Here is a 27,981-nt window from a genome sequence, read left to right on the forward strand (position 1 = left end):
CTCTGACTTGGGCACATTTCCAAGCCGTTGGAACTATGCCTGTGTTAGTTAGATAATAGGGGGGGCAGGGTCACTGGGTGACCCAGATTTGACCTTCCGCATTAAGATATCAAGTGAGTCCTCATTGACTAGAGGGAATTCATCCAGTGTCTGAGGCGTAGAATATGATGGGGTAATTCCGTTATCAGTGGCCCCAGTAGCTGGTTCAAAGTTGGAGATAATGTTCTGTATTTTGTTGTAAAAATATTCTGCCTGGTTGTCACACCGTAGTTGGGTTTTATTGGGATCGGGGGGAATGGTCGGGGTATCCATGAGGAATTTTGCAATTTTGAAGATTTCACTTGATGAATTCGAGGCACTAATAATTTTGCTTTAAAAAAAAACAGCTTTTGAAGTCCTAATTTCTGCTTTGTATTTTTTAATTGCCTCTTGATGGTTGAGTTTATCTGAATTTTTGCGGGAAACCCTCCAAGTTTGTTCCAATTTCCTACAACCTCTTTTCAACTCTTTGAGTTGGGGGGTGTACCAAGGTGAGTCTTTTGATTTAGTTTTTTCTTTGAGCTCTCTCAAGGGTGCGACATGATCCAAAGCTGTACGCAACCAATTGGTGTAATTGTCATAAAGAGATGTAGGGTCTGTTCCCAATTGGGGGGGAGCAAGGGACAAGGATTCAATCCACTGGACCATGGAAATTTTTGACCATTCTCTCCCCTGCAAAACAGTGCGGGGGACAGTTGGTGCTGAGATAGCTGTTGTCCATTGTATCGGAACCAAATAGTGGTCTGTCCAGACGAGGGGCAGAGGAGCACCTACCTCTAGTCTTGGGTCATTGCTGAATACCCAGTCTAGGAGATGACCTTTTTCATGAGTGGGTTGGAAGCCCTTCTGTGTAATTTGAAGGGCTGCCAGATCGTCTACCAGGGATCTGGCCGTCGTGTTGCTAGGGTCATCCAAATGGATGTTAACATCTCCTAATAGTGAAAAATGGGGACAAGTAATCACTAATTCAGCGACTTTTGAGTGGAGTGAATCAAGAAAATCTCCTATTTGGTTAGGAGGGCGGTAAATAAGAATACCTGAGAAAGTGGCGGTGGGTTCAAAATCCAAGGAGAAGTGCATACTCTCACAGTTGGATATCGTGATCGGGCTAACCCTACATTGGTAGTGGTTTTTAAGAAGAATGGCTAGGCCCCCTCCTCTACCTTGTGGTCTGTCCATACTATGGAGGGCATATCCCAGTTGCATAAGGGCAGTAATGTCCGGGTCAGATGCATCTTTAAGCCAAGTCTCTGTTAAAAATATTACGTCAGGACTGGTTTCTTCTAGGAGTAGCGCCATCTGCACTGCATGTTTAGTTAGAGAGCGACAATTTAGGAGGAACATTTTGTAGTGTTTGACGCTGTGGGAAGTACCACTATGACTGGTAAGGGTATAGTTGCAGTGAGAACAAGTGCCAGTTGTTGAGTTCGGGTGGATTGAATGGCGGCAGATGTCATGGGTAGATGGCATTAGTTCTTTCAGGGAGAGAGAGTCATACCGTATATGCAGGGTGTCATCTACGCAAGTTTGAACAGGGGGGGGTGGCCCCTGGTCCCGTCCGGTCGCGGACGGGCGCAGACGGGCTTGCCTTAGGCGCGCCCGCTGCGCCCGCCCGCTGCGCGGACGTGTAGTGCAGCTGTATTTATTCATTGATTGGGTGAGGAGGGTGGGAGGGACGATAGACTGTACCGTCTCCCTTCCCTACCCAAGATGGCGGCTCCGGTGGGTGGGGGGAGTGCCCAGCGTCAATCACAAGCGGTGCTACGATGTCCGATCGTGACGCTGCGTGGAGCGAAGCAGTCTCGCCCCAGGTAAGGATCTGGTTAAAAACTGCAAGTTAAAATATGTACAATCTTTAAAACTAATCCTGATCCTACAATACTAAAGGCAGCTCTAGTATCAGCCCAGAAAATATCTTCCGCAATATTATTTTTAATCAACAATATTATTTCTCGAAGAGAGGCGCAAGAGAGCGCTGAAAGTCCCCGGCTTCCGCCTCAGGGAGAATAAAACAAGCTGGCGGCTGTGTGGTGGTGTGGGGAGTGACCTGCCTGCGAGCAGGGTCAAAGGTCGCTCCAACGCCACTGTGCAGCCCCCTTAAGAGGTAGGAAGGGAGGGAGGAGCAGCTGGGAGGCAGGAGCGGGGTGGCCAATGGGTGTCAGGGGGGCGGGGCCCCAGCGGCAGGAAAGAGGGAGCGGGAGACGACAGCGGCAGGAGCAACGAGGCAGCTGGCGGCTGTGTGGTGGCGTGGAGAGTGACCTGCCTGCAAGCAGGGTCAAAGGTTGCTCCTACGCCACTGCGCAGACCCCTTAAGAGGTAGAAAGGGAGGAAAAAGCCGCTGGGAGGCGGGAGCGGGGTGGCCAATGGGTGTCAGGAGGGCGGGGCCGTAAGGACGCAGCAGCGGGAACGAGGGAGCGGGAGACGGCGGCGGCAGGAGTAATGAGGCAGCTGGCGGCTGTGTGGTGGCGTGGGAACCGACCTGCCTGCAAGCAGGGTCAAAGATCGCTCCTATGCCACTGCGCAGCCCCCTTAAGAGGTAGAAAGGGAGGGAGGAGCAGCTGGGAGGCGGGAGCGGGGTGGCCAACTGGTGTCAGGGGGGCGGGGCCGCAGGGACACAGCGGCGGGAACGAGGGAGCGGGAGACAGCGGCAGCAGGAGAAACGAGTGCAGAAAATGAGTGGGACCCAACGGATCTCAGACCCGGTGGCTTTTATTGAGCCGGATCCAGGCTGGGCCCGTGAAGAAGCCTGGATTTGTCCTGGTGTCATTTTCCAATATTGCGACACATTCTGCAGCGCCCGGAGCAGCGCCCTGCACAGGGCGAGTGGGCTCTGACTGTCACGTGCAGCGGGGCCCAACACTGAAAGGGCCAGGGCTGGAGATATGTGGAGCCTAACACCTAGATGCCAATACAATAGAAGGGAATGTTACCACTTCACAAGTACTTAGGAGAAACATTGCAGGCAGGTTTGGTCCAATCCCCGCATAGAAGTGATATTGTCCGTCTGGGACCGGTTTCAGATTCATAATCCTCATCAGCCATGTCGGAACTGGTTTGGCTGATCAGTTGACTGGAGGTGAGTGTTTGATTTGCTCAAACACTCCGTCCATCATCCCCTTTTGTATCGCTTTGTTTGCCCTAAGTAGGCAGGGTATGCTCAGACGGGAGTCCCTTTCTCACTTTGCCACTGGATTCAAGATAGCCTGGCTGATGAGGATTATGAATCTGAAACCAGTCCCAGGATGCTTGTTTCCGGTCTAGGGAAGACATGGCTTGGCAGTTCGGGCTGGACTGTTCCCATGAGGCACAGGGTCAGACTGATTTGCATATGGCTATGTCTGAACTGGGGTGGCAGAGTGAGCTAAAGAATGGTGATGGATTAAACTCAGATCAGTTGACTGGGGGTGAGTGTTTGATTTGCTCAAACACTCCGTCCATCATTCCCTTTTGTATCACAGGGTCATGAGCAGCAGGGGCCACATGCTCATGGGCAGCAGGGGCCCTGGACTCAGGGGCAGCAGGGGCCACAGGCTCAGGGACAGCAGGGGCCACAGGGTCATGAGCAGCAGGGGCCCACAAGCCCATGCAGCAGGGGCCACAGGCTCATGGGCAGAAGGGACCTGTGTTTGATCTCATGGTCACAGGTTCAAATTCCTGCAGGACCGCTCAGCCTTTCATCCTTCTGAGGTCCATAAAATGAGTATCATTGAGTTGGGTAACAATACGCATCTGTTATTCAGCGCCAAGATACCCTTCTGAGTGAAGTGCGCTTTATAAATACACATGTTATGTTATGTCACGGGCAGTGAATGACTATTTAGACGTCAATATCAAGCTGCAACAGACTAACTGCATTTTTATATATTTATTCTTTCCACTGAGTAATTGCTCAGTGTTGGACTTGGCTCTTCTGACAGGTTCACCCCTAAACTTTTTGCTTTCAATGGTGACCTGGTGATGGTGATTTTTGGGTTCTGCGCACTTTCACTGTGTCCCAGTGGAAAGTGCGTGCGCACTCTGTGTGCGTGGAGTGAGGTTGGCCTGCCCGCCCATAGGAATGCATGGGGAATGTCTGTGTCCCTGGTAGTTCCTGATGCGTGGGGTGTACAGGCTCGAGTCTGGTATGTGCGGACTCGTGTGATTGAATGCTGCGAAACGATGTGTGCGGCGTGTATGTGTCTAGTGTGGAAGTGCCACTTCTAGACATGGCTGTGTGTGTGCTGTAAAGGTGCTGGCGTGTGATTGGCTGGGGCTGGCTGGGATGCCAGGCTCCATGAGTCATGATGGGTCTGCCCGGTGGTGAGTGTTGAGATTAGCATGCTGATGGCTGGGGAGGAGTGCACCCGGTTCCTGAATAGGGCTAGGCTTTCCCCACACAATGTTGGCTCCGCCCCCTGTGGTGCGTCTAATGACCCTAGCCCTGCCAGTGAATAGAGTGAGGGGCTGAGCACATCAAGGGTGCTCTAAAACCAGCTGCGACTGGTTTCTCCCCTCACCCTGTGCAGGAACATAGGATTTACTAGTATAAGAAGGGCCTGTGTCCCCTTAGAAATTGTTCTCTTCCAGGATCCTGAGGGGGCTGCTGCTGATGCTGGGCAGGAGGACCGCCACTTGGACTGCCTCCCTGCCTGGAGGCCCAATGAGCTGGCTCTGGGTCCAGCCTTGCCCCCTCCCTGCCTGAAAAAGCTTACTGAAGCCCTTCTGTGCTTCTAGCGCCTGGAAGCACTTTTATTTGACTCACAGCGCTTGGGAGCGCTGTACCTTTCCTTATAGCGCCTGGGAAGCGCTGTACTTTGCCTTCAAGCGCCTCGGAGCGCTGAAATTGCCTTAGCGCTCAGAGCGCTTTTATTTTTGCTCCAGCGGCTGCCCACGCCGCATTTTCCCCGATTTGCTTCACCTACAGGTGCTCACCCCGTTTTAAACCTTCGCAGACCGGGTGCCACCCCGGATTGCTGCAGAAACCCACTGTTCCCCCTCCGAGCCACCGCGCTGCCTGCGATGACCCGGAAGTGCTCACCAGCGACCCGGAATTAGGAGCATTCAGCAGGAAGTGGCAGGAGTCTACCCCACGCTCCTGAGCACCAGGTGGAAACCGCCGGTGAGCCCCGCAGACGAGGAGCTGCCGCCTGGAGGAGCAGGCGGGGCTCCAGTGGAAAGCAGAGTCCGGCCGCGAGGGCCGCGAGAACCGCAAGGCCCCGCAGCCAGTGAAAGGAGCCGCCGCAGAGGAGCCCCCACCAAAACAGCCGGGTGAGTGGGAGCCGTGTCGTTGTTTGAAAAGAGGGGGAGGCGTCGGGGCACATTGCCGGTGCCCGCACCCCACCTAGTAGCATGATCTCGAGCGCATTTTTGTTGTAAAGCCCACAGGGGCTTCAGGGTCATTTCCGGTGGTTGCACACCCACGAGGGCGCCTTGGGGCATATTGGGTAAGAGTCCCCCGAGAGGGACTCCAACAGAAAAGGGCACATTTGTTCGGGGGCCCCGGGGGCCTACCCTGATTCCGAGTCCACGAGGGACTCCAGCCCCGGGGCAGTCTTTCTCCGAGTCCCCAAGGGGGGGACTCCTACAATTTGGCGGCATCTTGGCATTACCAGTCCCCAGAGGGGGGACTCCCACAAGCTGCATCTTTGCTTTCAGAGCCCCAAGAGGCTCAAGCCGCACATTTCTGTGTTTTACGAGCCCAGAGAGGCTCGTGGGGAGCATATTTAGTTCTACGAGCCCAGGGAGGCTCAGGGGCAGCCACGTTTGCCAGGAGGCAACAAGAGGCTCCTGGGGGCCCCATCAGTTGTGCAGAGCCTGTGAAGCTCCAACGTTGTCCCCACCATTGTCACACAGCTGCCCAGCACTTCGTGGGCAGCTGCTACGTTTAGGCCCTGACATTGGGACACAGGGTGTCCTAGCCCCCACAAGGCCAATTGGCCTATGGACAGTCACAGGTGGTGACTTATGTGAGTTTGGCGCAATTGTTCGTTTGCTGCACCTCGGAATGTATGTTTATGCATCATGTGCTTTCCTTCCCTACACCTCTGAATGTTGTGATGCATCATGTGTAAAATTCCTATGTCTATACCCCTACAGGTATTGTGATACTTAGGTGGTTGTTTTTCTCCTAGTACAGGTGTTGCTAGTGAGGTCCTGGTTCCCTGCGTGACCTTTTCCTAAGGTGGTTAGGGTTGCGTAGGAGGTGCTTACCTGTTACCAGTGGTTACTGGTTGTGTGCTTTATGTTCTATTTTGTGCTACAGTGATTATTATTATTCCTACAAGTGCTAATTCTACCAAGTACTAAGTCTGAAAGTGCATATTCCTGACAGAGGTCCATGTGGCCCTGTCTTGTACATTATCCCCAGTAAATTCTGCCCGTGCCTGTTGGCACATTGTAAAGTGTGTGTTTTTATCTAATGTGTTTGTTATAATACAAAGGCTATTTTTCTATATAACCTTGTGTGGAGTTTCCTTTGTGGTGGGCCTTGGGTGTTGTTGCTGGGGTGCGTGCGCAAATGCTTAACTCACATCGCCTCCAAGTTTAGCCTTGCTGCTCGCGCCACGTTACCTAGAGGGTGAGCAGGGGTTATCTTGGCGTGTAACTCCCTTGCCCTGACTTAGGAGTGGTGGTCTCTGACTGACTTTGGCGCAAGCCCTGGCCAGCCAGGGATTCCATGTCTAACTCTCAGTTTATGTTAAATGTATCTTAATAAAAAAGTTGTTGTGCAGATATAAATATTATTGTTCTGATTTTGCTTGCATCAGCAGTAGAGAGGAACACTACGAGTATTAACTGTGACCTGAACCCGCCCTAAAACGGGAAGTGTCCTGAAGTGTCCCACAGGGACAACGGACCCCTGGGGGCCACTGACGTGGACAGCGAGGGCCTCATTTACAAAGAATTGGCGCAAGGCAGTGGCGCAAGTCATTTAGCTGCGCTGCACTATGCCGATTTGAAAGGGGAGGAAAGCACCATATTTACAGCGCATTCCTGTCCTTTCTGCCAGCGTCAGCACAAAATTAGCAGCCGAGCGCCAACGCGGGCCCCCTTGCACCATAGCGCAAGGGAGCCTCAACTGCATTCAGGATTGCTTTTGTGCAGGAAGTGATACCTTCCTGCACAAATACAATCACAAGAGGCGTTTTCCTCGTTCTGTGTGCACTGCAGAATGCAGCACACACAGAAAGAGGAGAAAACTAAGAGAAATGTGAACATTTCTCCTCGTTACGCCTGCTCTGGGGAGGGGTACACTTTGGTGCTTCCCCAGGGTAAAGTGATGTAAATCTGAGACAGGGTCAAAACTCACCCACAGCAACGCCCATGGAACGCCCACAGCAACGCCCATGGAACGCCCCCAGCAACGCCCATGGAACGCACACAGCAACGCCCATGGAACGCCCACAGCAACGCCCATGGAACGCCCACAGCAACGCCCATGGAACGCCCACAGCAACGCCCATGGAACGCCCACAGCAACGCCCATGGAACGCCCACAGCAACGCCCATGGAACGCCCACAGCAACACCCATAGAACGCCCACAGCAACGCCCATAGAACACCCACAGCAACGCCCATGGAACGCCCACAGCAACGCCCATGGAACTCCCACAGCAACACCCATGGAACGCCCACAGCATCGCCCATGGAACGTGTTGGACAGGCCACATGAAGGGCCGCTCTCCCCCCGGCTCAACCAGGCCCGAGCCCAGTCACGCAAGTACCACACACCACCATTGCACGTCCTCCGTCCCCTCAGGGACCCCTGCCCTCGAACATGTTAACCTCGTGGGTCCGATCCACTGCCGGCCCACGCGCCCAGCCCGGGCCGCCATCTTGGACACTTCACCACGAGGCCGCCTGGCCCCCGATCGACCTCAACCCTGGGCCTAGCCCGGCCTCAGACATTCCGGCACCACCCTCCACCCAGGAGGTGAGCGGGCTACTTGGCAAGTCAATGGGAGAAAGAGGTGCCGATGGCTCTCCCCCGCCCAGTGCCGCTCGCCCATCGCCTCCCCGGGCGCTGGCTCCACCCCCCTGCTGGGTGTCTGGACTCCCTCATCCCGGGCCTCCCGACCTCCAAGTGCGAGGGTCCGGACATCAAAGCACGCCAGCCCTATAACTGGGGCAGCTCCAGAGCAGGAAGGCAGTTGTATCTTGGAGTCGAGAGACGTAAAGAGGAACTCATCCTGGACGGACTACTGGCGCTGCCGTAGCTCTGTCCTGTGCACCATCGTCCTGCCTGTTGGCGCTGCCACAACCGTCGTAACCTTCATCCTTCATCGTCGTCGGGATCTGCTGGCGTGGCCGCGGACCGTTGTAACCGTCATCTTTCACCGGGACCTGCAGGCTCCGCCGCGGACCGTCGTCCTTCCTTCATCCATCTCGGGACCTGCTTGGCTCCTCCACGGCCCGATCATCTAGAACGCCGAGCTCGAGGATTGAGAGCTATTTTGTACTCATTGGTAACAAAGACTGTCCCGCTACCCTTTTCCTCAGCCAGAGACTAGAATCGAGGGGACCCCTGAGTCCAGACCTCCTTGTATCATACCATCGTAACCTAAGAATTGCATATAAAGTCTCGTTAACCTTCAGTCTTGTGTGGTGTCCGTCTGTGGGGGGGGAAGTTACTTGTCTGTACAGTCGTTGGAGACGGCTCTCCCCGGAGACCTCTCCCCGTAATCTCGGCCGACCCTCCCGGTCCGTCTAACATTGGTGGCCAGCGGCGCGATCCGAATCACCGCATAACGTACAGAGAGTAGCTCACCCCACAACGAACCACAATGTCAACTAAAGAGAGCGGATCAACTGAGAAGTTCCAAATGGAAAAACTAGAGGAGTACAGCCATCGTGAACTAAAGCAGTTCTGCATCGAACTAGGTATCGCTACCACCGGACTAAGCACCAAGGACGATTTTAAGCATGCCCTAGAATCTTGGGCAGAGACCGGGGATGTCGAAGCCCCTGAGCAAAGCACCGCGAAAAATACCAACACGGCCCCTGAGGGGCAAAGAACCAGTCTCTCGCAAGACGAGATCCAAGAAAGAGAAAAAACCCGACTACACGAACTAGAAATGGCCCGACTCAAGATGGACGTAGAACTCAAGTTGGCCGAACAAAAAATAAACTTAGAGCACCTACGTCTCCGAGAAGAAAGAGAGGAGAAACAGAGGCAAAGGGAGCTCGAGGAAAAGAAACTAGCGTACGAGCACGAACGGAACCTAGCCGAGATCAACCTGCGCAAGCAAAATAAAGAGTTAGGGGTGCCCGACAGACCACACACCCCAGGGACCACGGAGAAAAAAGTGCACATCCCCAAGGATGTTGTCCGAGAATATTTTCGAGAAGACGACATCCAGCAATGGTTTAAGGCCTATGAAATCGCGATGACTGCGCACCGGATCGATAGAAACGATTGGGGAGCCGGCCTATGGGGCAAATTCCTCAATGAGGGCCGCGATACCCTGTTACAGCTCCCAGACCACCAGATGACCTCCTACGACCATATGAAAGCGGCCCTCCTCACCCGCTATGGCCTCACGCCCGAGATGTACCGTCAGAGGTTCCGAGACTGCACACGCATCCCGGGTACAACTTGGGTGGACTATGTAACGTACTTTAGCCGAGCCTTCGAAGGCTGGATCAGAGGGAACAACGTCACGACCTACGAGCAGCTGTTCAATCTGATGGTATGGGAGCATCTGTCCAACAATTGCTTCATCGAACTACGCCAACACCTCCTCGACAGCAAGTTAACCGATCCCCGGCAGCTCGCAGCCGAGGCTGACCGGTGGGAGATCACCCGAGTGGGCCGGAATGGGTCCTACGAGCAGAACAGGAACAACAATGGTCACCACCCACCCAGAGGAGGAGGAGGGGGCCAAGGACGAGGAAGAGACAACACTCCGGCCGCCCCCGCTACCAGCACCACCCCCCCGGCCAACCGGGGCAGCACCCCGGCGCGACCGGGGTACAGAGCCAATGTTACATGTCACCGATGCCAACGAGTCGGCCACTATGCAAACGACCCAAGCTGCCCGCAGTATCAAAGTCCAAAACCCCGCCATGTGGCCGCCGCGGCACTAGGGGAAGAACAGATCTCCGAGGAACAAGAAACAAACGAGCAAGAGTATCAAGAGTGGGAGCCAGCCGCCATGACTCTCGCGTGCTTAGGGGGAAGAGACATGGTCCCGCGGGTCCCCCTACCCGCTAACACCCAGAAGTACAGCCAATGGGTGAGCATCAATGGACAACGGGCCGAAGCCCTTCGGGACACCGGGGCCAGTGTGACAGCCGTCCGCTGCCATCTGGTGACCCCAGAACAATATCTACCGAACATTCTCTGCCCTGTGCGATCAGCCGACAACTCGGAAAGTCTGTGCCGGATGGCCTGCGTCCCCTTTGAGTGGGGAGGGGTCTCCGGCATGTTGAAGGTAACGGTCCGAGACGACGCCCCCGTGGACTGCCTCCTCGGAAATGACCTGGAAAGCTCCCCGTGGGCAGCCGTGGAGCGAAAAGAACACTTGGGGATGTTGGGCGTCCCGGACTGGGCGTGCGTCACCACCCGGTCCATGGCCGCCCGTGCCAACCATCACCCGGAAGAACCAGAATGGCCGGCGCCACCGCCTCCGGTCGCCCCAGCCGAGACCCCCGACCATGACATCCCCCTCGAACTTGCTCAACCTTCCGACCTCGCTAACCTTGACCAGTGGGCTCAAGAAGGGGGACCCACACAAGAACAATTTCGTCAGGAACAGAAGACCTGTCCCTCCCTCGAGGGACTCCGACAACAAGCGCTCGCCCAAAGCGCAGGGGATACCTCCGGAACTCATTGGGTCTACTGGGACAATGATCTGTTGTACAGCGAGCAACGAATCGCCGAGCTGGGGGCCAACCGAGTACTAGTAGTGCCCCTCCGCTTTAGAGACTTCCTGCTAAATCTGGCCCACGATGTCCCCCTGGCAGGGCACCTGGGACAGGATAAAACCTACAGTCGCCTAGTGACCCACTTCTTCTGGCCCAAAATGAGAAACGATGTGCACCAGCATTGCCGATCTTGCCCCACGTGCCAAGCCAGTGGAAAGAGCGGCCGCAAACTAAAGGCCCCCCTGCAACCCTTTCCAGTAGTCACGACCCCATTTGAGAGGGTCGGAATAGACATTGTGGGACCCCTGGACCCGCGTACAAGACAAGGCCATCGCTTCATCCTGGTACTAGTGGACCACGCCACCCGCTACCCTGAGGCTATTCCCCTCCGGACCGTGACAGCCCCAGTGGTCGGCCGGGCCCTGATGGGGATCTTCTCCCGTGTGGGGTTCACCCGAGAAGTCGTCAGCGACAGAGGCACGAACTTTATCTCTAAATACATGAAGTCCCTCTGGCAACAGTGTGGAGTCACCTACCGCTTCACGACCCCCTATCACCCCCAAGGAAACGGACTTGTTGAGCGGTTCAATCGCACGCTAAAAGGGATGATCGGGGGATTGGAAGAGCCCCTCCGTCGCCAGTGGGACGTGCTGCTGCCCTGCCTCCTCTTCGCCTACCGGGAGGTCCCACAGAAGTCCCTAGGCTTCAGCCCATTCGAACTGCTATATGGGCACCCAGTGCGGGGGCCGCTCAGCCTGATCAAAGAAGGCTGGGAGATGCCTCCGGCCAAGAGTCCTCCAGATGTCTTCCGGTACCTCCTCACCCTCCGCAACCAGTCCCGGCGATTCAGAGACCTAGCAAAAGCCAACCTAGAGGCCAGTCAAGAGGACATGAAGAAATGGTATGACCAGAACGCCTCATCCATCGAATTCGAGCCGGGGCAACAGGTATGGGTAATGTCCCCCACAGAGCCATGCGCTCTCCAAGACAAATGGACGGGACCCTTCAAGGTAATCGAGCGCAAGGGTCCTGCCACCTATCTGATCGATATGGAGTCCTCCCGGAATCCACTCCGAGTCCTCCACACCAACAGACTGAAACCCCACTTTGCACGAACAGAACTCAGCCTGCTGATGGCCACAGACAATGGGGTTGAAGACGACTCCGAGCCCCTCCCTGACCTCTTGCGGACCCAGGAGCAAGACGGCTCCGTGGATGGGGTCCGACTCTCGGAGACCCTCACCAGAGAACAACGCCAAGAGTGCCAAGCCCTCCTGTCACGATTCGCCAGTCTGTTCTCCCTCACCCCAGGCGTCACTTCCTGGTGTGTGCACGATGTGGACACCGGAGACAGCCCTCCTATCCGCCACCGGGCCTACCGCGTACCTGATCGGGTACGGGCCTGCATCCAGGCGGAAGTAGCTAAGATGCTCACGCTCGGGGGCATCGAGCCCTCAGACAGTCCATGGGCCAGCCCGGTCGTACTGGTCCCCAAAGCAGCCGCCCCCGGAACCACACCAGAACTCCGGTTCTGCGTCGACTACCGGGGCCTGAATGAAGTCACCAGAACGGACGCACATCCCATCCCCCGGGCAGATGAACTGGTCGACCGAATGGGAGCTGCCCGCTACCTCAGCATCTTCGACCTGACGGCAGGTTATTGGCAGATCGGCCTCACACCCCGAGCACAAGAACGTTCTGCCTTCTCCACCCCCGATGGCCACTATCATTTTACGGTCATGCCCTTCGGCATGAAAAATGCCCCAGCGACTTTCCAACGGCTCGTCAATCAGGTCCTGGCGGGGCTCGAAGAGTTCAGCGCCGCCTACCTGGACGACATCGCTGTGTACAGCCACCATTGGACCGAGCACCTCCACCACCTCCGAGCAGTGCTGCAAGCCCTTCAGCGAGCTGGCCTCACGATCAAGGCCAGCAAGTGCCAAATTGGACAAGGGTCTGTGACCTACCTCGGACACCAGGTGGGAAGCGGCCTAGTGGCCCCTCTACAGCTGAAAATTGCCGCCATCCAGAACTGGCAGCCCCCTATCACCCAAACCGAGGTGCGAGCCTTCCTGGGCCTCACGGGCTACTACCGAAGGTTCGTGAAAGACTATGGTACCATAGTGGGGCCTCTCACCGAACTCACGTCAAAAAATCAGCCCAAGAAGGTGAACTGGACCCCAGAGTGTCAAGCGGCATTCGAACAGTTGAAGGCCGCCATGTGTTCCGCTCCTGTGCTCCAGGCCCCAGACTACAGCCGGGAATTCGTCGTCCAGACGGACGCCTCCGACCAGGGCATTGGGGCGGTCCTGTCTCAAGTGAACCCCGAAGGCCTTGATCAACCGGTAGCCTTCATCAGCCGGAGACTCCTACCACGGGAGCAACGCTGGAGCACCATAGAGAGGGAAGCCTTCGCTGTGGTATGGGCCCTCAAGAAGCTCCGGCCCTACCTTTTTGGCACCCACTTTCGGGTACAGACTGACCACCGACCCCTGCAGTGGTTGATGCATATGCGGGGGGAAAACCCAAAATTGCTACGCTGGTCCATCTCCTTGCAAGGTATGGACTTCACAGTCGAACACCGGCCTGGGTCAGACCACGCCAACGCGGATGGCCTGTCCCGGTTTTTCCGCCTCGACGAGGAGAGTCCCCAGGAGGATGGGTAACTCTCCCCGCCTTCAGCTGGGGGGGACGCATGTTGGACAGGCCACATGAAGGGCCGCTCTCCCCCCGGCTCAACCAGGCCCGAGCCCAGTCACGCAAGTACCACACACCACCATTGCACGTCCTCCGTCCCCTCAGGGACCCCTGCCCTCGAACATGTTAACCTCGTGGGTCCGATCCACTGCCGGCCCACGCGCCCAGCCCGGGCCGCCATCTTGGACACTTCACCACGAGGCCGCCTGGCCCCCGATCGACCTCAACCCTGGGCCTAGCCCGGCCTCAGACATTCCGGCACCACCCTCCACCCAGGAGGTGAGCGGGCTACTTGGCAAGTCAATGGGAGAAAGAGGTGCCGATGGCTCTCCCCCGCCCAGTGCCGCTCGCCCATCGCCTCCCCGGGCGCTGGCTCCACCCCCCTGCTGGGTGTCTGGACTCCCTCATCCCGGGCCTCCCGACCTCCAAGTGCGAGGGTCCGGACATCAAAGCACGCCAGCCCTATAACTGGGGCAGCTCCAGAGCAGGAAGGCAGTTGTATCTTGGAGTCGAGAGACGTAAAGAGGAACTCATCCTGGACGGACTACTGGCGCTGCCGTAGCTCTGTCCTGTGCACCATCGTCCTGCCTGTTGGCGCTGCCACAACCGTCGTAACCTTCATCCTTCATCGTCGTCGGGATCTGCTGGCGTGGCCGCGGACCGTTGTAACCGTCATCTTTCACCGGGACCTGCAGGCTCCGCCGCGGACCGTCGTCCTTCCTTCATCCATCTCGGGACCTGCTTGGCTCCTCCACGGCCCGATCATCTAGAACGCCGAGCTCGAGGATTGAGAGCTATTTTGTACTCATTGGTAACAAAGACTGTCCCGCTACCCTTTTCCTCAGCCAGAGACTAGAATCGAGGGGACCCCTGAGTCCAGACCTCCTTGTATCATACCATCGTAACCTAAGAATTGCATATAAAGTCTCGTTAACCTTCAGTCTTGTGTGGTGTCCGTCTGTGGGGGGGGGAAGTTACTTGTCTGTACAGTCGTTGGAGACGGCTCTCCCCGGAGACCTCTCCCCGTAATCTCGGCCGACCCTCCCGGTCCGTCTAACAGAACGCCCACAGCATCGCCCATGGAACGCCCACACCAACACCCATGGAACGCCCACAGCAACGCCCATGGAACGCCCACAGCAACGCCCATGGAATGCCCACCGCAACGCCCATGGAACGCCCATGGAACACCCACAGCAACGCCCATGGAACGCCCCCAGCAACGCCCATGGAACGCACACAGCAACGCCCATGGAACGCCCACAGCAACGCCCATGGAACGCCCACAGCAACGCCCATGGAACGCCCCCAGCAACGCCCATGGAACGCACACAGCAACGCCCATGGAACGCCCACAGCAACGCCCATGGAACGCCCACAGCAACGCCCATGGAACGCCCACAGCAACGCCCATGGAACGCCCACAGCAACGCCCATGGAACGCCCACAGCAACACCCATAGAACGTCCACAGCAACGCCCATAGAACACCCACAGCAACGCCCATGGAACGCCCACAGCAACGCCCATGGAACTCCCACAGCAACACCCATGGAACGCCCACAGCATCGCCCATGAAACGCCCACAGCATCGCCCATGGAACGCCCATGGAACACCCACAGCAACACCCATGGAACGCCCACACCAACACCCATGGAACGCCCACAGCAACGCCCATGGAACGCCCACAGCAACGCCCATGGAATGCCCACCGCAACGCCCATGGAACGCCCATGGAACACCCACAGCAACACCCATGGAACGCCCACACCAACACCCATGGAACGCCCACAGCAACGCCCATGGAATGCCCACAGCAACGCCCATGGAACGCCCACAGCAACGCCCATGGAACGCCCCCAGCAACGCCCATGGAACGCACACAGCAACGCCCATGGAACGCCCACAGCAACGCCCATGGAACGCCCACAGCAACGCCCATGGAACGCCCACAGCAACGCCCATGGAACGCCCACAGCAACGCCCATGGAACGCCCACAGCAACGCCCATGGAACGCCCACAGCAACACCCATAGAACGCCCACAGCAACGCCCATAGAACACCCACAGCAATGCCCATGGAACGCCCACAGCAACGCCCATGGAACTCCCACAGCAACGCCCATGGAACGCCCACAGCATCGCCCATGGAACGCCCACAGCACCGCCCATGGAACGCCCATGGAACACCCACAGCAACACCCATGGAACGCCCACACCAACACCCATGGAACGCCCACAGCAACGCCCATGGAACGCCCACAGCAACGCCCATGGAATGCCCACCGCAACGCCCATGGAACGCCCATGGAACACCCACAGCAACACCCATGGAACGCCCACACCAACACCCATGGAACGCCCACAGCAACGCCCATGGAATGCCCACAGCAACGCCCATGGAACGCCCACAGCAACGCCCATGGAACGCCCACAGCATCGCCCATGGAACGCCCACAGCAACGCCCATGGAATGCCCACCGCAACGCCCATGGAACGCCCACAGCAACGCCCATGGAACGCCCACAGCAACGCCCATGGAACGCCCACAGCAACGCCCATGGAGCACCCACAGCAACGCCCATGGAACACCCACAGCAACACCCATGGAACGCCCACAGCATCGCCCATGGAACGCCCATGGAACACCCACAGCAACACCCATGGAACGCCCACACCAACACCCATGGAACGCCCACAGCAACGCCCATGGAATGCCCACAGCAACGCCCACAGCAACGCCCATGGAACGCCCACAGCATCGCCCATGGAACGCCCACAGCAACGCCCATGGAATGCCCACCGCAACGCCCATGGAACGCCCACAGCAACGCCCATGGAACGCCCACAGCAACGCCCATGGAACGCCCACAGCAACGCCCATGGAGCACCCACAGCAACGCCCATGGAACACCCACAGCAACACCCATGGAACGCCCACAGCATCGCCCATGGAACGCCCATGGAACACCCACAGCAACACCTATGGAACGCCCCCAGCAACGCCCATGGAACGCACACAGCAACGCCCATTTTATTTTTATTTTATTTTATTTATTTTGAAAGTTTTATATAGCGTGGACAAGATCTTTGCAGATATCAGAGCGCTTTACAGAGAAGGGTTACATGAGGGAGTATAGTCAAACAGATAAGTAAAGCTAATAGTACAAATAGGTGGATGCAAAGCCAATCATGTAAATCAATAAGACAAGTAATACAAATAGGCAAAGGGGTCAAGCATGTAGTGCAGATCGGTGCATAGCCATGGAACGCCTCTTTGACGCAGATTAAGGCAACGCATCACTTCGCGTTGCCTTACCCCATATCTATGAGGCCGCTCAAAGCCACGCAGGATGCCTTTGCGTCACCTCATAGATATGATTGAGAGGCTGATGTCATCGGAGCATCAACAAAAGTGATACTCTTGAGGCGCGGGCCTTTAGTAAATGGGCGCCCAGGTCTCTTGTCAGGGTGTGACCCCTCTCGTGTGGGCGCAGAGTAAGGGCGAGTACTCGTCGATGAACCATCACAGTAAAAGATTCCAGTGGGTGAGAGTCCTTTTCAAATACCTTTTACGTGTCCTTGTTGGAGACTTCTAGTGTCTAATGGGGTTACTTCTACTGTGATATTTGCGCAAAGAACATTTTTACTGTTTGTAGAGCGTACTCTCAGTAGAGGGATTGTAAAACGGAATATTGACGATAGAAATATTGTGATAGAAGAATATTGTGGACAGAAGATCGAAGACCAACGTATTGAAAGGCGAGTGCATACAGAGGAAGTAAAGATGTAATATTCCTAACTCCACAGCTACGTAGCTTGAAGATATATGTACTGCATAGGAACATTTAGGTGGAATTAGGTATAGAAAACCTATACTTACTTGCCTTGGTGTTCACGACTGCTGTGGTGTTTGTGTTCACCAACCTTGTGGTGTCCCCGCATGTACCTTCGACTTGTGCCCTTCTTGGGGTGATGAAGCTCAAAACTCACCGGTTTCATGACAGGCGTGCTCACGATGCAGCGCCCTTGGTGTCTTATCTTATCTTATCTTAACATTTACTTATAAAGCGCACGGTCACCCCAGGGTTTCATGGCGCTGCTCCTGCTTAGATTGTTACATCAGACCCTATTAGTAAGCTAGTCCAAACAGTCACGTCTTGAGTGCCTTTCGAAAGCCCAGAAGATTGTCGCAGCTTCTCATTGTTACCGGAAGAGAATTCCAGAAGCTGGGTGCCAAGTAAGAAAATCTGCAACCTCCGACCCGTTTGAGTTTTATAGTCGGAACAGATAGGAGATGAAGATAAGATGAGCGCAAATTGCGCAGAGAAACATGTTTGTTCATCATGGTGTTACATCCTGTCTTTCCTTTTCTTATTAATTATTTATTTATGCTTGTATGACATCACTCTGTTCTACTGATGTCTTCCCTGCATGTTATGTTATGATTCCAACCTCACCTGTATTCTAGAAGGTTTAAGTGTAATGAAGCAGTTGTACCTTGGATTTTGATCTGTGTACTTGCTGATGCTGTGCTGGACATTAAACCTACTCATTTTCTACAAATGCTTCCTGATTGATTTCAACACATGGCCATGATGAATTTTGGGCTGTTGCCTTGCAGTGCCTTGAAAGCGAGGCACCTGGTCTTAAATGCCGCACGTTGCTCCACGGGGAGCTGTGGAGCTTGAGTAGCAAAGACCTGGCAGAGTGCCGTTTTGGCTGTTTATATATTAGTCCGGCTGCCTGGTTCTGTGCCATTTGCAGCCGTTTCATTAAGTACTGAGGCAAGCCAATATAGAGGGAGTTTGCAAAGTCCAGGCATGAGAGAACCAATGCTATCACCACCTGGATCAGCGCCGTATAGGTCAGCAGATGAGCAATCTTCCTGATTTTGCGAAGCTGATAAAGACTGGAGGAGACCACTGCGCCCACCTGTCCTTTCAGCGAGAGGTCTGCATTGATAATTACCCCTAGGCTTCTTACCGACAGGGATGGAACAGGAGGGGGACCCAGTTCGCTAGGCCAAAAGTGTGGACCCCAACAGTCCTCACTCCTCCCTGGTAGCACCAGTTCCGTCTTGCCCGGGTTGAGTTTCGATTGGTTGCGGTCCATCCAGTGTTGGATGTGTAGCATGGTGGTTTGGAATTCCACAGCAGCGTTAGGACCGTCTAGGGGGAAGATCAACTGAAGGTCATCAGCATAATTAAAAACCGTGACCTTCCGACTCTTTAAGGAATAGAGCAGAGGCCTCAGATAAAGATTAAACAATAATGGCGAAAGGGATGAGCCCTGTGGTACCCCACAAGCGGTGGTCACTGTTGGGGCAGTAAGGGTGCCCAGTCGTACAGCTTGCGTCTGCCAGTTAAGAAAGATTTAAGCCAGTTGTAGGCAGAACCTTGGATGCCTGCTTGTTCCACACGGTTCAACAAGTTGTTATGGTCGCCCGTGTTGAAACGCTGCCAACAAATCCAAAAGCACCAAGGCCCGAGGAGTTCCTCTGTCCGAATTAGCTCTTAGAGTGTCCAGAACGTCCAGAACTACGGCCTCTGTTGAGTGGGCCGGTCGGAAGCCGCTTGATTTGGCTCCAGATATTCTGTTTGTTCCACAAAGCTAGATAGACATCTGGCCACATGTGCCTCCAGGATTTTAGACAGCCAGGGAAGAAGCGATATGGGGCGGTAGTTGGCAGGAATAAGAGGATCTAACCCGGGTTTTTTCAGAAGGGGAACTATTGTGGCAGCCTTAAAAGCAGGTGGTACTACCCCCCGATTAAGAGATGCATTCAAAAAGGAAGAATGCTCTGTGGCAGTGCGGTAAATATATCTTTCATAATGGCAGGAGGACAACAGTCATTCGGAGAGCCGGACTTAACCCGGACGAGTAAGTCAGGGAGGTTTTTGGGGCATAAGGCGGCGAGAGAAGTCATAGTAGCCGAGTTCCTAGAAACATCGTTCTGGCAGACTATGTTGGTCAAAGGAGAGATGCTTGATCTAATAGTTACAATTTTGTTCACGAAAAAATTGTTTAAGACATCACACATCTCTTGCGTGGGAGCATGTTTGGAAGTATCCTCTCGTCACTACTAATCTCACCAACAATTTTAAATATTTCCTTGGTTCTGTTGTTCGCATTAAGTATTCTAGCTGAGAAATATGTTGCTTTAGCCGTCAATATTGCTTTTTATATTCTGTACGAGCCGACAGAAACTTAAGTCTGTCTGGAGTAGGATATCCGTGCCTCCATTTCCTTTCTAATTGTCTGAGCGATCATTTTTGTGACTTCAATTAGGCAGTGAACCATTCGTGAGCATCTTGGTGTCTAGAACGAGAAAATGGAATCGGGGGCGTGCTCATCATTGGCCGATCTCAGCCATTCCGCGATGGCAGTTTCCATGGCGTCAACATTTGAGTTAAAAGTGGGAAGAGAGCCGGTAAGAGTGTGAATGAACTCTTGAGTTTCAAGAGTTCTCCACTTTCTTTTTAAACCTCCCTCAACCTTTGGTTGTTTCTGCCTGGTGCTGAGACTGAGCGTGCAGTCAATCAGGTGATGGGCTGACCATATACAAGGAGATGTCAAGGGTGCCGATATTGACAGGTTGTGGGACCAGATATGTCCTTTGATGTGAGTCGGGGATGATACAATCTGGGTGAAGTTCAAGTTGGAGAGTAATTCAAACAGTTCTGCTGCTTGTGGTCCGCCGAGTGCGTCGTTAGCCCAGTAATTCAAACCCCCTATAAGTAAGACCCTGGGATGATTTGTCTAAAGGTTGGCCATTTGTTCGCTGAGTAAGGCGGGAAGGATGTTCACTACTGCTGTGGTGTCTGTGTTCACTAACCTTGTGGTGTACCCTCAACTTGTGACCTGTGCATGGTGTTTAAGCTCAAAGGTCACAGACATCATGCCGCACGTGCCCATGATGCTGCGACCGTGGTGTTCACCACTGCTGTGGTGACTGTTCACTACTTATGGTGCACCCTCGACTTGTGCCCTGCTTGTGGTGTTTCATCTCACGGATGACACATCATCAGTAAAACATTTCATCTCTTGGAGCCTCAGAGTCAGAAATTCCATCAATTTACAGAGCGTGAACTGGAGACAAACCACGGATGCTTCCAGAAGTGCCCTGGGTGACCTGCTCGGGTGTCCGCACACGTGCACGCGCCTTTCTCTCCTGCTTCTTTCAGCAGCTCCTGTCTGCTGTGATGAGCAGTCGAACATGCTGCCTGCTGCCTCCATTGTGGTCTCAAAGGCCCGGGGGCCCCAGGGCCCCTTCCTCTCTAGTGGGGGCCTGTCTGTGCTGTGATACTACTGCCTGCACAGCCCCCCAGGGCAGCTCCATACACGGATCACAATCAATTATCCACACAAGAGAAACACAAAAGGGCCGGGGGTGTTGCTGCATGAACATGTTTCAGCCCTGCAGAGCCTCCGGCGCAGGGGCCTTCTCCTTTTCAACTTCCTGCTGCAAAGCACACAAACAGCTTCCGAGACTGTGAGAAGAGGATGTGTAAGCTCACACTGGGGGCTGTTACCCCCCAACACATACACACGCACACACACAGAAAGACGAGAAAAAAGATATAAACTTACACACCACTTCCACACGCAATGCTCTCACAAATACAGGGGCGCTCCGGCCTGGTTACCAAGCAGTTTGTAAATTGCGTGCCGTGCGGGTCGCCCACGCTGTGCTCAGCACTGGTGAGCTGTGTTTACTGCACTACGGGTCTCACATCAGATGGTGCTGCGCGCTCCTGTGCTGTGTTTACTGCTCTACAGGTCCGACATCCGATGGTGCTGCGCGCTCCTGTGCTGTGTTTACAGCTCTACAGGTCTCACATCAGATGGTGCTGCGCGCTCCTGTGCTGTGTTTACTGCTCTACAGGTCCCACATCAGATGGTGCTTCGCGCTCCTGTGCTGGGTTTACTGCTCTGCAGGTCTCACATCAGATGGTGCTGCGCGCTCCTGTGCTGTGTTTACTGCTCTACAGGTCCCACATCAGATGGTGCTGCGCGCTCCTGTGCTGTATTTCCTGCTCTGCAGGTCCCACATCAGATGGTGCTGCGCGCTCCTGTGCTATATTTACTGCTCTACAGGTCCCACATCAGATGGTGCTGCGCGCTCCTGTGCTGTATTTCCTGCTCTGCAGGTCCCACATCAGATGGTGCTGCGCGCTCCTGTGCTATATTTACTGCTCTACAGGTCTCACATCAGATGGTGCTGCGCGCTCCTGTGCTGTGTTTACTACTCTGCAGGTCTCATATCAGATGGTGCTGCGCGCTCCTGTGCTGTGTTTACTGCTCTGCAGGTATCACATCAGATGGTGCTGCGCGCTCCTGTGCTGTATTTCCTGCTCTGCAGGTCCCACATCAGATGGTGCTGTGCGCTCCTGTGCTATATTTACTGCTCTACAGGTCTCACATCAGATGGTGCTGCGCGCTCCTGTGCTGTGTTTACTACTCTGCAGGTCTCATATCAGATGGTGCTGCGCGCTCCTGTGCTGTGTTTACTGCTCTGCAGGTATCACATCAGATGGTGCTGCGCGCTCCTGTGCTGTATTTACGCTCTACAGGTCTCACATCAGATGGTGCTGCGCGCTCCTGTGCTGTATTTACGCTCTACAGGTCCCACATCAGATGGTGCTGCACGCTCCTGTGCTGTATTTACGCTCTACTGGTCTCACATCAGATGGTGCTGCGCACTCCTGTGCTGTGTTTACTGCTCTACAGGTCCCACATCAGATGGTGCTGCGCGCTCCTGTGCTGTGTTTACTGCTCTGCAGGACCCACATCAGATGGTGCTGCGCGCTCCTGTGCTGTGCTTACTGCTCTGCAGGTCCCACATCAGATGGTTCTGCGCGCTCCTGTGCTGTGTTTACTGCTCTACAGGTCCCACATCAGATGGTGCTGCGCGCTCCTGTGCTGTGTTTACTGCTCTACAGGTCCCACATCAGATGGTGCTGCGCGCTCCTGTGCTGTGTTTACTGCTCTACAGGTCTCACATCCGATGGTGCTGAACGCTCCTGTGCTGTGTTTACTGCTCTACAGGTCCCACATCAGATGGTGCTGCGCGCTCCTGTGCTGTGTTTACTGCTCTACAGGTCCCACATCAGATGGTGCTGCGCGCTCCTCTGCTGTGTTTACTGCTCTACAGGTCCCACATCCGATGGTGCTGCGCGCTCCTGTGCTGTGTTTACTGCTCTACAGGTCCCACATCAGATGGTGCTGCGCGCTCCTGTGCTGTGTTTACCGTTCTACTGGTCTCATCTCAGATGGTTTTCTCCTGTGCTGTGTTTACTGCTCTACAGGTCTCACATCAGATGGTGCTGCGCGCTCCTGTGCTGTGTTTACTGCTCTACAGGTCTCACATCCGATGGTGCTGCGTGCTCCTGTGCTGTGTTTACTGCTCTACAGGTCCCACATCAGATGGTGCTGCGCGCTCCTGTGCTGTGTTTACTGCTCTACAGGTGTCACATCAGATGGTGCTGCGCGCTCCTGTGCTGTGTTTACTGCTCTACAGGTCCCACATCAGATGATGCTGCGCGCTCCTGTGCTGGGTTTACTGCTCTACAGGTCCCACATCAGATGGTGCTGCGCGCTCCTGTGCTGTGTTTACTGCTCTACAGGTCCCACATCAGATGGTGCTGCGCGCTCCTGTGCTGTGTTTACCGCTCTACTGGTCTCACCTCAGATGGTTTTCTCCTGTGCTGTGTTTACTGCTCTACAGGTCTCACATCCGATGGTGCTGCGTGCTCCTGTGCTGTGTTTCCTGCTCTACAGGTCTCACATCAGATGGTGCTGCGCGCTCCTGTGCTGTGTTTACTGCTCTACAGGTCCCACATCCGATAGTGCTGCGCGCTCCTGTGTTGTGTTTACTGCTCTACAGGTCCCACATATGATGGTGCTGCGCGCTCCTGTGCTGTGTTTCCTGCTATACAGGTCTCACATCAGATGGTGCTGCGCGCGCCTGTGTTGTGTTTACTGCTCTACAGGTCCCACATCAGATGGTGCTGCGCGCTCCTGTGCTGTGTTTACTGCTCTACAGGTCCCACATCAGATGGTGCTGCGCGCTCCTGTGCTGTGTTTACTGCTCTACAGGTCTCACATCCGATGGTGCTGCGCGCTCCTGTGCTGTGTTTACTGCTCTACAGGTCCCACATCAGATGGTGCTGCACGCTCCTGTGCTGTGTTTACTGCTCTACAGGTCCCACATCAGATGGTGCTGCGCGCTCCTGTGCTGTGTTTACTGCTCTACAGGTCTCACATCCGATGGTGCTGCGCGCTCCTGTGCTGTGTTTACTGCTCTACAGGTCCCATATCAGATGGTGCTGCGCGCTCCTGTACTGTGTTTACTGCTCTACAGGTCCCACGTCAGATGGTGCTGCGCGCTCCTGTGTTGTGTTTACTGCTCTGCAGGACCCACATCCGATGGTGCTGCGCGCTCCTGTGCTGTATTTCCTGCTCTGCAGGTCCCACATCAGATGGTGCTGCGCGCTCCTGTGCTGTATTTCCTGCTCTGCAGGTCCCACATCAGATGGTGCTGCGCGCTCCTGTGCTATATTTACTGCTCTACAGGTCTCACATCAGATGGTGCTGCGCGCTCCTGTGCTGTGTTTCCTGCTCTGCAGGTCCCACATCAGATGGTGCTGCGCGCTCCTGTGCTATATTTACTGCTCTACAGGTCTCACATCAGATGGTGCTGCGCGCTCCTGTGCTGTGTTTACTACTCTGCAGGTCTCATATCAGATGGTGCTGCGCGCTCCTGTGCTGTGTTTACTGCTCTGCAGGTATCACATCAGATGGTGCTGCGCGCTCCTGTGCTGTATTTCCTGCTCTGCAGGTCCCACATCAGATGGTGCTGCGCGCTCCTGTGCTATATTTACTGCTCTACAGGTCTCACATCAGATGGTGCTGCGCGCTCCTGTGCTGTGTTTACTACTCTGCAGGTCTCATATCAGATGGTGCTGCGCGCTCCTGTGCTGTGTTTACTGCTCTGCAGGTATCACATCAGATGGTGCTGCGCGCTCCTGTGCTGTATTTACGCTCTACAGGTCTCACATCAGACGGTGCTGCGCGCTCCTGTGCTGTATTTACGCTCTACAGGTCCCACATCAGATGGTGCTGCACGCTCCTGTGCTGTATTTACGCTCTACTGGTCTCACATCAGATGGTGCTGCGCACTCCTGTGCTGTGTTTACTGCTCTACAGGTCCCACATCAGATGGTGCTGCGCGCTCCTGTGCTGTGTTTACTGCTCTGCAGGACCCACATCAGATGGTGCTGCGCGCTCCTGTGCTGTGCTTACTGCTCTGCAGGTCCCACATCAGATGGTGCTGCGCGCTCCTGTGCTGTGTTTACTGCTCTACAGGTCTCACATCCGATGGTGCTGCGCGCTCCTGTGCTGTGCTTACTGCTCTGCAGGTCCCACATCAGATGGTTCTGCGCGCTCCTGTGCTGTGTTTACTGCTCTACAGGTCCCACATCAGATGGTGCTGCGCGCTCCTGTGCTGTGTTTACTGCTCTACAGGTCCCACATCAGATGGTGCTGCGCGCTCCTGTGCTGTGTTTACTGCTCTACAGGTCTCACATCCGATGGTGCTGCGCGCTCCTGTGCTGTATTTACGCTCTACAGGTCCCACATCAGATGGTGCTGCGCGCTCCTGTGCTGTGTTTACTGCTCTACAGGTCCCACATCAGATGGTGCTGCGCGCTCCTGTGCTGTGTTTACTGCTCTACAGGTCTCACATCCGATGGTGCTGCACGCTCCTGTGCTGTGTTTACTGCTCTACAGGTCCCACATCAGATGGTGCTGCGCGCTCCTGTGCTGTGTTTACTGCTCTACAGGTCCCACATCAGATGGTGCTGCGCGCTCCTCTGCTGTGTTTACTGCTCTACAGGTCCCACATCCGATGGTGCTGCGCGCTCCTGTGCTGTGTTTACTGCTCTACAGGTCCCACATCAGATGGTGCTGCGCGCTCCTGTGCTGTGTTTACCGTTCTACTGGTCTCCTCTCAGATGGTTTTCTCCTGTGCTGTGTTTACTGCTCTACAGGTCTCACATCAGATGGTGCTGCGCGCTCCTGTGCTGTGTTTACTGCTCTACAGGTCTCACATCCGATGGTGCTGCGCGCTCCTGTGCTGTGTTTACTGCTCTACAGGTCCCACATCAGATGGTGCTGTGCGCTCCTGTGCTGTGTTTACTGCTCTACAGGTGTCACATCAGATGGTGCTGCGCGCTCCTGTGCTGTGTTTACTGCTCTACAGGTCCCACATCAGATGATGCTGCGCGCTCCTGTGCTGGGTTTACTGCTCTACAGGTCCCACATCAGATGGTGCTGCGCGCTCCTGTGCTGTGTTTACTGCTCTACAGGTCCCACATCAGATGGTGCTGCGCGCTCCTGTGCTGTGTTTACCGCTCTACTCGTCTCACCTCAGATGGTTTTCTCCTGTGCTGTGTTTACTGCTCTACAGGTCTCACATCCGATGGTGCTGCGTGCTCCTGTGCTGTGTTTCCTGCTCTACAGGTCTCACATCAGATGGTGCTGCGCGCTCCTGTGCTGTGTTTACTGCTCTACAGGTCCCACATCCGATGGTGCTGCGCGCTCCTGTGTTGTGTTTACTGCTCTACAGGTCCCACATCTGATGGTGCTGCGCGCTCCTGTGCTGTGTTTCCTGCTATACAGGTCTCACATCAGATGGTGCTGCGCGCTCCTGTGTTGTGTTTACTGCTCTACAGGTCCCATATCAGATGGTGCTGCGCGCTCCTGTACTGTGTTTACTGCTCTACAGGTCCCACATCAGATGGTGCTGCGCGCTCCTGTGCTGTGTTTACTGCTCTACAGGTCCCACGTCAGATGGTGCTGCGCGCTCCTGTGTTGTGTTTACTGCTCTACAGGTCCCACATCCGATAGTGCTGCGTGCTCCTGTGCTGTGTTTCCTGCTCTACAGGTCTCACATCAGATGGTGCTGCGCGCTCCTGTGCTGTGTTTACTGCTCTACAGGTCCCACATCCGATGGTGCTGCGCGCTCCTGTGTTGTGTTTACTGCTCTACAGGTCCCACATCTGATGGTGCTGCGCGCTCCTGTGCTGTGTTTCCTGCTATACAGGTCTCACATCAGATGGTGCTGCGCGCGCCTGTGTTGTGTTTACTGCTCTACAGGTCCCACATCAGATGGTGCTGCGCGCTCCTGTGCAGTGTTTACTGCTCTACAGGTCCCACATCAGATGGTGCTGTGCGCTCCTGTGCTGTGTTTACTGCTCTGCAGGACCCACATCCGATGGTGCTGCGCGCTCCTGTGCTGTGTTTCCTGCTCCACAGGTCTCACATCCGATGGTGCTGCGCGCTCCTGTGCTGTGTTTCCTGCTCCACAGGTCTCACATCAGATGGTGCTGCGCGCTCCTGTGCTGTGTTTACTGCTCTACAGGTCCCACATCAGATGGTGCTGTGCGCTCCTGTGCTGTGTTTACTGCTCTACAGGTCCCACATCAGATGGTGCTGTGCGCTCCTGTGCTGTGTTTACTGCTCTACAGGTCCCACATCAGATGGTGCTGTGCGCTCCTGTGCTGTGTTTACTGCTCTACAGGTCCCACATCTGATGGCGCTGCGCGCTCCTGTGCTGTGTTTACTGCTCTACAGGTCCCACATCAGATGGTGCTGTGCGCTCCTGTGCTGTGTTTACTGCTCTACAGGTCCCACATCAGATGGTGCTGCGCGCTCCTGTGCTGTGTTTACTGCTCTACAGGTCCCACATCAGATGGTGCTGCGCGCTCCTGTGCTGTGTTTACTGCTCTGCAGGACCCACATCAGATGGTGCTGCGCGCTCCTGTGCTGTGGTTCCTGCTCTGCAGGTCTCGCATCCGATGGTGCTGCGTGCTCCTGTGCTGTGTTTTTCTGCTCTACAGGTCCCACATCCGATGGTGCTGCGCGCTCCTGTGCTGTGTTTACTGCTCTGCATTGTTACCACAAATACATTTTCTGAAGGTCCATAAGTCATCACTGATACCACAGAACCCCTGGTTCCTTTTTTCTGGTGCATTACTGTCGGGGGGTACAGACTTTGGGGGGCACAGAGTAGGGAGGGGGGCAGAGTGGGCTTCACTCACCTCCGCCTGCGCCCAGAAGGAGTCCCTCTTGCTGCGACGCATCTCCAGCGCTGGGTTTGTCTTCCTGTAGTTGGTCCCCTGCAGGAAAAGGAAGCAGAAGTTGTCATTTGTATGCTTGTGACGTCACTTCCACCTTTGAGAGTTTGCAGTGAAGCAGCCCTTACTTTCAGACAGGGGGCGGGGGGGAGGGGGGGTGCAGCAGGACTGGGCCCCCACAGGAGGCGATGAGAGCAGGCTGTGCTCCTGGGATCAACAGGCTTCAGACAGGCCAGTGCCTCTTAGAGGCTGGTAGGGC

At 55.1% G+C, this 27,981-nt stretch overlaps 1 protein-coding gene across 1 annotated transcript in view; it reads right to left on the reverse strand.

Moving 5' to 3' along the window:
* The window catches only part of LOC147725699 (uncharacterized), a 483,091-nt gene that overhangs the window by 89,282 nt on the left and 365,828 nt on the right, over positions 1-27,981 (reverse strand). Inside the window, exon 6 of the mRNA XM_086964378.1 lies at positions 27,687-27,764. Within this exon, the coding sequence (XP_086820504.1) occupies positions 27,687-27,764 (78 nt within the window). The remainder of the gene's footprint in view (positions 1-27,686; positions 27,765-27,981) is intronic.

This window comes from Lissotriton vulgaris, chromosome 3_2, assembly GCF_964263255.1.
Source record: "Lissotriton vulgaris chromosome 3_2, aLisVul1.2, whole genome shotgun sequence".
Classification (NCBI taxonomy): domain Eukaryota; kingdom Metazoa; phylum Chordata; class Amphibia; order Caudata; family Salamandridae; genus Lissotriton; species Lissotriton vulgaris.